We start from the raw sequence: 12,102 nt of genomic DNA, 5'->3' as shown, positions 1-12,102 counted from the left end.
TTCTTGTATAACCGACCAACTTGTAACAAGGTTCTGTAAGAAAATTTGTTGCCAAAAGATCTAAATCGGTTAACTATGGACTTGATAGATACGTGGGCAAACCTGGGCTGCTTACAGCTGCCATACTTGATCAATGAAATCTTTCCATTTGCATGGCATCCTTATTTATTGAAGATTTTGTTTCATCATATCCACTTTTATATACCATTCTTGCTTCTCTTAACAACTTGCTTATCTGAATAAGTTTCCTGGTTGATTTCCTTTTCAGTCAAGAATCTTTTTTTAAACTTTCTTTGCTTTTAACTCTCTAACCACTGAAACCTTATCCTGCTTTCTTGGAAGTTTCTTAATTTATGTATTTGCCTTGCTGTATTTCCTGGAACTAAGTTTAGGACTGTTTTGTCTTTTCTTGTAAGTTATGACCTAAGACTATAATAAATATTTTTATATTTTTTCTCTTTGCAGGCAATAAGTCAAAGGCTCACAGCTAATCAGAAGTTTTCTCCAAAGGATCTTATAGCAAAAATTAAAGAGCAAAATGAAGAACTTGGATTAATAATTGACTTAACATATACAACTCGCTATTATACTGAAAAGGTATATAAATAATCCCTAATTCAACTTTAGTTTTGGCTTTCATTGAAATTGAATGGTCAACTTGGGTGCCCACATAATGCATTATTTTATTTAGGATTTGCCTAAAAGTGTGCAGTATCAAAAGCTGTATACAGTTGGGCATGAAGTACCAGATGATGCTACAATTCTTCAGTTTAAGCGAAGAGTCAGAAAATTTTTATGGGAAAATGCTGACAATGGTAAGTAATAAGCTACTCTTGTTAATTATGGTTATTTAACTGATTTATATTCAGAGAAGTGTTCAATCCCTATTTAATTTATGCATTATAACTGAGATTCTTAGAATTCATTTGATTGGATCCTGGGTAGTAAACCTATTGCACCTTTTATTCAGCAATGGTTTTTTAACACTGAATTTGTAGAATCAAAGTTTTATAGAATGGAAATGGGCCCTGTGGCCTAACTCTTCCATGCCAATTATGTAGCCCAGTGAGCTAGTCCCATCTGCCCACTTTGGCCTGTAGTTCTCTAAACCTCTCCTGAACATGTATTTATTTATATGGCGTTTAAATGTTGCTAGTGTACCTGCGTCCCCACTATTTCGGGTATCTCAATCCAAATATGCATCACCCTTTGTATAAAGAATATGCCTCTGATGCCCCTTCAAAATCACTCATCTTAAACCTCCTTGCTATAACACCTCCCTAAGATAAAAATACTAGGTGCTATTTCATCCTGTCATTCCTCATGATCTTGTATACCTTTTATCAGATCACCCCTCAATCCCCTACATTCCAGGGAATAAAGTACTAATGTATGCAACCTCCTCTTGTAACACAAACCCCAAGTCTAGGCAAAAAACATCCTAGCAAATGGCTAGATACTTGTGAGAAGCAACCTGCCAGTTGTCCTCTTAAGCATTTGTGAGATATATTAATAGACTCTGGATGTGAAATACGGTGAGAATAATGATAGATCAACGAGTCATTCAGCAATAGCACATTTAAAAGTTGCTTCTAGTGTGCCAACATTAATTTGTGCTGGTGCATTTTTATTCTGTATAGCTCCTCCCTTCTGATTTCATGCTACCCCTAACCTCTCCCTGATACTTCTGAATTGGAGTAATATTTCATCACTAGTTTAACTTCGCATGCAGATTTCCTGGCATTTGGCATCTAGCTCTCAAAAGCAAGAGATGGAATATAATGGAAACTGGGGGAGATTTAAAAATCATGAGGTATTACAGTAAGTTGATTACTTTCATACAGCGAGTTTTAAACTATGCACTGAAGATGTGAAACATTCAAGCTAATCTTACTGGGAGCTTACTTTCCCACAGAGATTTTGTGAATCATCAAACAGAAACCTGATTATCTGTTTAACCAGTCCCACCAAGCTTTAGGTACCTAAAGCGTGTCTTTGTGGGAAGACACGGTTCCTGTGACAGTGCAAGCACAGGGAGAATCATCTGAGAATTCGATACTCACAGTTTTCATGATATTTTGTTGTACATGTGACGCTCTTATCAAAGATAAAACTTATGAAAGATAAATTACTCATGAAAATCATATTTCAGTCCCTGAAGATGTTCTCAGCACGACTGGGTATTGTGTTATATTTGATTCTGTCATCAAATTTCTCTGGAATGTCCTTTGTAATGGTTTCCAATACAAGCCGTCCCCAAACTATATTACCGTTCTATTCCTGAGAACTGTGTATAAATCGGAAATGAACAAAACGTGGGAGAGGATCACAGAAATGGTTGTGATGGGAGAGGAAGCCCGTGTGGGAAGAACAGTCACCAACCAGTCTTACTAACTCAGTCCATTCAGTGCTCCTATTTCTGCTCTGCTTAATCCAACTCCTGATAGTTGTCTTTTGGGGGTGATAGTTGTGTCTTTTGAGGGGACGGGGGGGGGGGGCGGGGGGAAGTCAGTGGTGCATAGAAAAGGTTGATGGAAATGCCATGTTCCCTCCTGGGAGAATGTGCCTGCAGCAGTTGACATACAACTGCCAATCTCCCAAGCACTTATTCAATGGTAATTTTACATGACATGTTCATAACTGGGGTAGGACCTCTCTACCTCTGATGCTGGAGTAGTAATATGTGGAGGCACATCTCTAGTTGTATTTTCCCTTCTATTTTACATTCTTACCAAAGGGAGGAAGCCTAATCACTGCTTGTCTGATGGATAGAGTGCACTTGTTAGTAGTGACTAAGTGAAAATTTAAAGCATAATTTAAAATTTGAGGGACAATGGACATTTGGTTAAATTGGCATGTGAGCAACAACTTGAGAAGGATAGACACGCTTACAAAGCAAATGCTGCAAAGGGTAATGAGATGAAAACACAAAATAGAAATGACAATTCATTGTACCACACATAACAAATGTATTCTCTATTTGCCCTTCCTAATCTATTTCAGCCATTTAAAGCCTGCCTGTACAGAATCCAAAGTTCTACCACAGCACTGCACCCATTCACTTTTTGAGCTGCTCCTATTTGTGGCAATAGTTACCTTCCTACTGTTGGAGGAGAATAGCTCATCACTTTTAATTTGTCTTCATGCACAGCACAGACATTGTGGACTGATTGGTTTGTTCCTGTGCTGTACAGCTCTATGTTCTACTTTCTACTTCATCCAGTAATATACTGTATATCATTAAAATGAGACATATGATTTGACCTTTCCAAACTCATTCCTACCACTCAGTGTCATCATCCAACAATCAGCTCTCCTGCATTCCTTCTCTGTATTGATTTGTTTAAATAATGGAATTAATCTTGCAACTTGCAAATCTTCATAGTTTTCACAAACCACTTTCATGTAAGTATGCAAAAACTAGAACTGAACTGAAAGACATTCTACATTGAAGTGCCAATTCATATGCTAAACTTAGGGAAATGAGGGATTGTGAGAAACAGCCATGTAAGTTTCTGATTTTGCAAGTGAAGAAAACAATTGATAACCAAAACCATCAGTTAAAATGAAGATGACGTTTTATATCCTTGGATTGAAGTTAATGGAGACCTGGTTTTCAAATCTTCAGTTTTCACAAAGTTGAAGAATAAGCATTTTGATTACTGTCCCTTGAGCTCTGCAAGCTCCGTCGATGTCATGTATTAAAATTATTCTGTAATATTTTTGCACATTGGTAAAGTTTCAATTCATTTCAATTTATCTTTAGATAAAATTATTGGAGTTCACTGTACAGGTGGAATTAATAGAACTGGATACCTTATCTGCAGGTAAATACTGTTTAAATCTAAATTATTTCACTGTTTCTAATCATCCTAAGATTGTCCTTAATGAGGAAATTAGTGCAAATTTTGGATTACAATTATTGTTCCTAATATTATTCAAGTGTCTACTTGATAGTTATTCAGCATGAATGGAATATGTTAATTACTTCTCTCTGGACATAGTAACTTTTTGGAAAGATTCAGCTAAAAATTAATATGATTATATTAAGTAACAAGGCAATGATCCAAAACACAAGAGTAAATCAACCACAGAATAGTTTAAAAAGAAGAAAAATTGTGTTTTGGAATGGCCAAATCACTGTACAGCATCTGCAGATTTTCTGTTGTTTAAGATTATATTAATGTGTTTTGTTTACCAATTAGATACCTAATTGACGTAGAAGAAGTGGACCCTGAGACAACAATAGAACGTATGTGGTTATTTATGCGGAAGGCATTCATTTCCCTATTTAAAAAATGAGCCATTCTTAATTGCCTTTTTTAATGCTCTTCTTTAAATTTAAAGTTTTCAACACTGCCCGGGGTCACAAAATGGATGGTGCTGTATATCTGGCTGACCTTCGATGTGGACCAATGAGAAGGTGATTTCTTTTTTTTTAAATGTTTGCTTTATTATGAAATTATAAAAGCAATTTAGCACATTATTTGATTGTTATATGGGCCGTTCACATCAAGAAATTTCAAATTCAGTTCACACAGTACTTTTCATAGAAAAGTACAGCACAGTAACAGGACCTTCAGTCCTAGTCTATGCTGAAACAATTACACTGTCTATTCCCATCAACGAGCACCTGGACCATAACCCTCCATACACCTACCATCCATGCACCAATCCAAACTTCTCTTAAGCATTGAAATTGAGCTCACATGAACCACTTGTATTGGCAGCTTGTTCCACACTCACAACTCTGAGTGACAAAGTTTCCCATGATATTTCCCTTAAACTTACTACCTTTCATCCTTAACCTATGACTTCTGGTTGTAGTCCCACCCAATCTCAGTGGACAATGCCTGCTTGCATTTACCCCATCTATACCCCAGATAATTTTGAAAACTTCTATCAAATCTCCTCTCAGTCTTCTAAGTTCTAAGGAATGCAGTCCTAACCTATTCAGTCTTTCCTTATAACTTGACCCAGCAAAATCCTTCTAAATTTTTTCTCTACTCTTTTAACCTTTCCTGTAGGTAGGTGACCAAGACTGCACACAATTCTCCAAATTAAGCTTCACCAATGTCTTATACTACTTCAACAAAACATCCCATCTCCTGTACTCAGTACTTCGACTTATGAAGGCCAATGTGCCTAAAGCTTTCTTTGCAACCTTATCAACCTGTAACACCACTTTTAATGAATTATGGACCTGTATTCCCAGATCCCTTTGGTCTACCACATTCCTCAGTGCCCTACCGTTCACTGTGTAAGAACTACCCTGGGTGGTCCTGCTAAAGTGCAAAGCCTTGGTGTCATCCGCAAATTTGCTGATCCAGTTAACCACATTATTATCCAGATTGTCAATCTGGATGACAAGCAACAACAGATCCAGCATCAATCCCTGTGACATTACACTAGTCGCAGACTTCCAGTCAGAGTGGCATCTACTACCACTCTCTGATTTCTCCCACATAGCTAATACCTAATTGAAGTTACTACCGCATCTGGAATGCCAAGGAATTGAACCTTCTTAACCAGCCTCCCATGTAGGACCTTATCAAATATCTTGCTAAAGTCCAAGTAGACAACATCCACTTACTTGGCTTCATCCACTTTCCTGGTAACTTCCTTGAAAAATCATATAAGATTGGTTAGACATGACGTACCACACATAAAGCCATGCTGATTATCCTTAATCAGTTTATGTCTATGCAAATACTTACAGCTGTGAGAAAAAGTTTGTGAACCCTTTGCATATTACCTGGTTTTGTGCATTAATTACTCACAAAATACGGCCTAATCTTCATCTAAGTCACAATAATAGATAAACACATCTGCCTAAACTTGGAAGAAGAATTTTAGAGATGCAAGAAGCTGGAAAAGGCTACAAAAGCATTTCTAAAGACCTATATGTTCGTCATTCCTCAGTAAGAGAAATTGTCTACAAATGGACGAAATTCAGTACTGTTGCTACTCTCCCTAGGAGTGGGCATCCTGCAAAGATCACATCAAGAGCAATACTATATGCAATGCTGAAGGAGGTGATAAAGAGCCCAAGGGTAACAGCAGAAGGCTGCAGAAATCTCTAGAATTACTCAAGTCTCTGTTCATCTGCCCACTATAAGAAAGACAGTGTGCAAGAATGGTGTTCATGGAAGGCACCACGAAGGAAACCACTTCTCTCCAAAAAAAGACATTGCTGGATGTCTCAAGTTTGCAAAAGATGTTCCACAATGCTAATGGGACAATGTTTTGTGGACAGATGAGGAAATTTTGACCTGTTTGGCAGAAATGCTTCTATGTTTGGAGGAAATAGGGCACTACACACCAACACCAAAATCTCATCCCAGCTGTGAAGCATGGTGGATGAAGCATCATGGTTTGGAGTTGATTTGTTGCCTCAAGGATCTGGACAGCTTGCAATCTTTGAGGGAACAGTAAATTCAAAATTGTATCAATACATTTTACAGGAGAATATCAGGATATCGGTCTGTCACCTGAAGCTTCATGGAAGTTGGATGGTGTAACAAGACAATAATCTGAAACATGAGTAAATCAACAACAGAATACCGTAGATTTCGCACTACAGAGCGCACCTGATTAAAAGCCGCTGGCTCTAATTTTAGAAAGAAAATCAATTTTGTACTTGTACAAGCCGCACCGGATTTTAGGCCGCACCGGATTTTCGGCCGCAGGTGTCCCACATTGTAATATGAGATATTTACACAGAAGGATATTACACGTGAGGATTTTTTAACTTTTAATTAAATCCATATGGTAACATAAACAAATACATATTGCAAATGCTTTTTTTCGAACCGTGCCTGTAACGCGGCTACTTTTAAATATACATTGTGTATACTTTTTTACTGAACAACATTCCAATATCTCCTAACGACTGGTAAAAAATATATATACTGCAGCCTACCAGGAAAAGTTATTGATCGCCTTTAACTTAAAAGCAGCGTTCGCTCAGATCTAATGCCGCTCGCGTAATGCGCTCGCCCCCCTCCTTCCCGTTTATCGCAAACCGGTATTTTTCCCACAAGACGCGGCGAAACCGGGTGTGACGTCATAGCATCCCGCGATGTAGTACAGAAAACAAATATAGTTAAAACACTTCTAACTTTAACTAGAAAATGAATTACTAAGCGAAAATATTATAAACTAAATAACTGCCATAAAGGCAGCACAATGCTTTTCTTCGAGTGTTTTCCATGTTGATGAGGGTGAGTACAAATGACTGATTACAATAATTTAATTGTGAAAGTGCGCTTGATTTATCGTACAATTTCATTGGACCTCTGTGAACTACTCATCAATTTTATTGGTCTACTGTTACGAGGCAAAATGTTTTTGGCGGCATGAAAAAAAATCATGCATTAGCCGCACCGTAGTAAAGGCCGCAGTGTTCAAAGCTGTTCAAAATGTGGGAAAAAAGTAGCGGCTTATAATCCGACATCTACGGTAGTTTAAAAAGAAGAAAATTTATGTTTTGGAATGGCCAAGTCACTGTCCAGACTTAACCCAATTGAGATGCTGTGGCATGACCTGAAGAGGGCTGTTCATGCAAGGTCTCCCAAAAATATTGATGAACTAAAACAGTTTTGTATGGAGAAGTGGTCTAAAATTCCTCCTCGCCATTGTGCAAGTCTAATCAGCAGCTACAAGAAACGTTTGGTGGAGGTTATTGCTGCTAAAGAAGGTTCTACTAGTTATTAAATACAAGGGTTCACCTACTCTTTTTAGCTTGGACTGGCATAATTAAGCAGTGTATTCAACAAAGACATAAAAAGTATAGTTGTGTGTTATCAGTTTAGGTAGATTGTGTTTGTCTATTATTGTAACTTAGATGAAGATCTGATGTTGTTTTATGAGTAATTAATGCAGAAAACCAGGTCATTGCAAAGGGTTCACAAACTTTTTCTTGCAAATGTATATATCCAGTCCCTTAGAATACCTTCTGAAAACTTTCCCTCTACTGATCTCAAATTCACCGGCCTATATAATTTCCTTGTTTATTCCAAGAGCATTTCTTAAACAGTGGAACAACACTGGCTATCCTCCAACCCTCTGGTACCTCACCTGTTGCTAAAGATGATTTAAAATCTCTGTTAGGGCCCCAGCAATTTCTGCATTTGCCTCCCATAGAGTCTGAGGGAACACTTTGTCAGTGTCTGGGAATTTATCCACCCTAGCTTGCCTTAGGTTAAATACCTTAAATACCTCCTCTTGAATCTGTATAGGGTCCATGAAATTGATGCCACTTTCCCTCACTGCTATAGACTCTGTGTCTGTCTCCTGAGCAAATACAGTTGCCAAAAATTCATTTAATATCTCCCCCATCTGTTTTGGCTCCATGCATGGATTGCCATTCTGATCTTCCAGAGGACCAATTTTGAATTCTGTAGAAGCCCTTAGGATTCTCCTTCACCTTGTCTGCTATGGCAACTTGTGCCTTATTTTTTATCCCTCCTGACATCCTTAAGTGTTGTCTTGCATTTCTTATACTTACTCCATAAGCATCTTGTTTGTTCCTACATGCCTATACCTGCTATGCACCACCTTGTATCTCTTGAAAACCAAAATTCCCAACACCTGTTATCTTTATCTTTTATTCTGACAGGTACATACAAGTTTTGTACTCTCAAATTTTCACTTTTGAAGACCTACTACTTACAAAGTACACCTTTGCCAGAAAACTGCCTGTCCCAATCCTCACTTGCCAGATCCTTTCTGATACCATAAAAATTGGCTTTTCTCTAATTTAGAATCTGAAGCTGCAAACTAGACCTATCTTTTTGCATATTTTGAAACTAATCGTTAGGGTAGTTCACAGAAGTTTGTGTAGGGTATACTTTGCATCTTGTGATCACAATGCCATAGCATTATCAGATACGCAATGACACCTTGGTTCTGTAGTCGTATCTGCTAAGTCCTACTTTTGTTTTTCAGACTCCACATAGTCCCTCTAATTAGGTTTAGAAGCTAACCCATAAAAGATACTTCCTTGCCAGCTCCACTGTGTAACTTTTGTCACCATTCTTTTTGCCTTGGGGTAGGTCTGGCTGATACAGTGATGAACATAAGCTGTTTATTCATGAGAGCCAAATAAGTAATTGAAGGACAATGAATCAAATATTGAACAAAATGATCATATCCAAATAAAGTTACCAGAATTACCATTTATATTTGTATAAAGCTTGTTTTACTTTTGTTTTACAGTAATTTAGGAATTGATGTGTTTGATGCCGAGCCGGAGCCGGAGCCAGAACCGGAGCCAGAAATATTGGAACCTTACCCCTCGTACTCTTTAAGACCACATGGCCGTAGGCCTATGCTTGATGATTTTCCAGAGTAAGGAAACAAGTTATTTTTTATATGGTCACTGAACTATTCCAGACAGAGATGAAAATCTTCAGAATATTAATGGTATTTCAGATGGAGAATCATCACAGACTTGAAATAAAGGGCAATTTATTCCATTATGTTTATGTCAGTTGAAAAAGAGATAGCCAGATTCATCTTTCCTTCCTGCATATTAGCCCTGCGTCATTGTAGGCTACTGCTCTCAAAGTGTATATCCAAGTATTGATTCAAAAATGCTATGAATTCTGCCTTTACCATCCTTTTCAGGCAGTGAGTTCCAAGCCCTTTGCTACTCTCAACTGAAATTTTCCTTCTTTCTTTTGATCCTGTACCATGTATTTTCACTATCGATCTCACTGCTAAGGAAAATGGATCCTGTCTACCGCACATAAAATGCTGGAGGAACACATCAGATCAGGCACTGTGCCTTAGATAATAAGGCAAACATTTTATTTGCCTTTCTAACCATTGTATTGACCTGTTTTGTTACATTTTCTTCCACTCATGGAGTCATAGAAAAGTACAGCACATATATTAAAAGTACATCTTGCTATCCTTCCTTTTATTGTGTATTTAATTTGCCACTCTAACACCTAACTGACCCCCTCTCTTTAGTTACAAGCATGATTTCCTTTCACTGTCAACGACACATAAAATTTTGCATAACTACATTAAAACTGAATGATGATCTCTTGGCATATATTTTGAACAAGAGGAAGTTCTCTAAAGCAGAAATATATTTTGCAATGAACTAGACAATTTCTACCTGTATTTAAAAACAAGAGGGGGACTAGGGACAGAGTAAGACTACTCAAGGATAAAGGACGGAATTTATGTTTGGAATCAGAGAAAGTCATCAAAGTACTCTGTATTTGGTCTGTTCTTGTGTTTTACTGCTTTGTGCAATGAGAGGAAAGGTGAAACTTATAAACCTTGGAATATATGTCCGGAAAGTATTCAGAATATTTTCCTTTCTTAGCCAATGATCAGAAGATGTAAGAGCAGGGAGGTTATAGTAGATTGTAAAGAAGACTTGACTACAGCTTGAAAAGTGCCTATATTTCTGGGTTTTTCCAAGAAGATTTAGGCAGAAAATGTGATTTTGCTGGAGAATGTGTTGTAGAGCTTTATAAATATTTTGCTAGGATTTGGCATGTCTAATCAAAACCAAGATGGAATTGGCTGGGTTTGAGTTCCTTAGACCAGAAAGGCTAAGAAATAAATAATTGAAGTATTTAAAATTGAGGGGTCTAGACCAAGTAAGTAGGAAAAACCAACTGCAAGTTTTGCAGCGAAGTTAAAAAAGTCTTGAACCATTACTGGTAGAAGGATTAAGAGAGAGTTCAGGAAAAATTCTTTCTACCCACAGGACGTTAGAACCTTGGAACTTGCTGCCTAAAAGAGACACTCGTTAAACTTAAAATACGTGGATGTTTACTTGAAGAGCTGTGACTTGGAGGGCAATGGATCTTGTATTGAGTGAGATTTGATTGGGTATCTATCTTTTAACTTGCTCAAATATGTTAGGTTGAATGGCTGTCTTTTATGTCATAAATTTTTATGAGCCCAAATAACTCTATATGCATAAATTTGTTAGAAAAAATACAAGGGTATTCCTGTAAATCTGCACCAAACATCTGATTTGCATCTAATCATACAGCTTGAACGTTCTGTATGTTTCAGCTAAGTGCATTGTGTACAAGATTTGTTTGCAGAGTCTCACCAAAATCACTTCCAATTTTAAGAAATGAATGCTTCAAACTTGAGTATTTACTCATTATGACCTGTGGCAGTTCTTTTAATCTCAAACCAAGTTGCATTTAAATCTTTGCCCCATCCTTTTATTGATTTTTTTTCTATTATACATCTCTGAAGATAAGTTTTCTAAAATGCACTTGATACGTTTATTGGATTTGATACTTGTATAATATAAATAACAGCATTTCTTATCTCACTCAATCACCTCCATCCCAATATAGGCCTGATTCACGGCGTGGTCCATCATATGGAGCATTACCTCTTCCAGCAAGAGACTTTGACGTTCCCCCATATAATAGGTGGCATGACAGGTAAATTACTGTTTTTAATACTCTTTATAAAGTGGAATGTTCGCAGCTACTTAAACTTGTCGCTTGCTATAAGCCTTTGGTAGTCTTCCTATTATAAAGATGCATCCTGACCAGGCCCTGCATGTGGTAAGAGCTTTTTACACCATAAATGCTAAAGCACAAACACACTAATGCTGGCCGGTAGTGTAGTGGCATCCTCACCGGACTTTGAGGCAAGTGCTCTCGGGTTCAAATCCAGCTGGTTCTTAGTACGCTTTCACACTTTCCATCTGTGCTGACTTGAGCATCAAGCTAGTAACTCAGCCTCACAAAAAAGGCAGACAAAAATGCTAAAGAAATGGCAAAGTTTCTACCCAATGTGCCACAAGGTGTGATAAAGACTAAATTGTGTCCTGTTTGGAATGTGCTAAAAAATGTACGAATCTATTCCCAATTGCATTTCAAAGGTTTTTCCAGAACTGACACTTCTTTTAAAAAAAAATTCACAAACTTAATATCTATTTTCAAAAATACTTCTAAATACTAGGTTTTTGTAGCACTTTTGTGTTACCCTGCTTACATATGTATTTGCAAAAATGCTAAGGTTTGTCAGATAATACAAGGAAATTATGATAAATGCTGACAGTTTTATTGCCATTAACCTGCAACAATGGATCTGGAGTCATTGTTT

The 12,102-nt window shown here is 37.4% G+C and overlaps 1 protein-coding gene across 1 annotated transcript in view; it reads left to right on the top strand.

Annotated features, from left to right (window-relative positions):
• The window catches only part of LOC140715388 (uncharacterized), a 44,893-nt gene that overhangs the window by 27,362 nt on the left and 5,429 nt on the right, over positions 1 to 12,102 (top strand). The window contains exons 4-10 of the mRNA XM_073027497.1: positions 466 to 597; positions 692 to 815; positions 3,767 to 3,827; positions 4,206 to 4,252; positions 4,348 to 4,423; positions 9,220 to 9,351; positions 11,343 to 11,432. Coding sequence (XP_072883598.1) covers positions 466 to 597; positions 692 to 815; positions 3,767 to 3,827; positions 4,206 to 4,252; positions 4,348 to 4,423; positions 9,220 to 9,351; positions 11,343 to 11,432 — 662 coding nt within the window. The remainder of the gene's footprint in view (positions 1 to 465; positions 598 to 691; positions 816 to 3,766; positions 3,828 to 4,205; positions 4,253 to 4,347; positions 4,424 to 9,219; positions 9,352 to 11,342; positions 11,433 to 12,102) is intronic.

The sequence above is a fragment of the Hemitrygon akajei genome, chromosome 23 (assembly GCF_048418815.1).
Source record: "Hemitrygon akajei chromosome 23, sHemAka1.3, whole genome shotgun sequence".
NCBI lineage: Eukaryota > Metazoa > Chordata > Chondrichthyes > Myliobatiformes > Dasyatidae > Hemitrygon > Hemitrygon akajei.
Note: the sequence above shows the minus strand (reverse complement) of the source record. Positions and strands in the feature narration are given on the sequence as shown.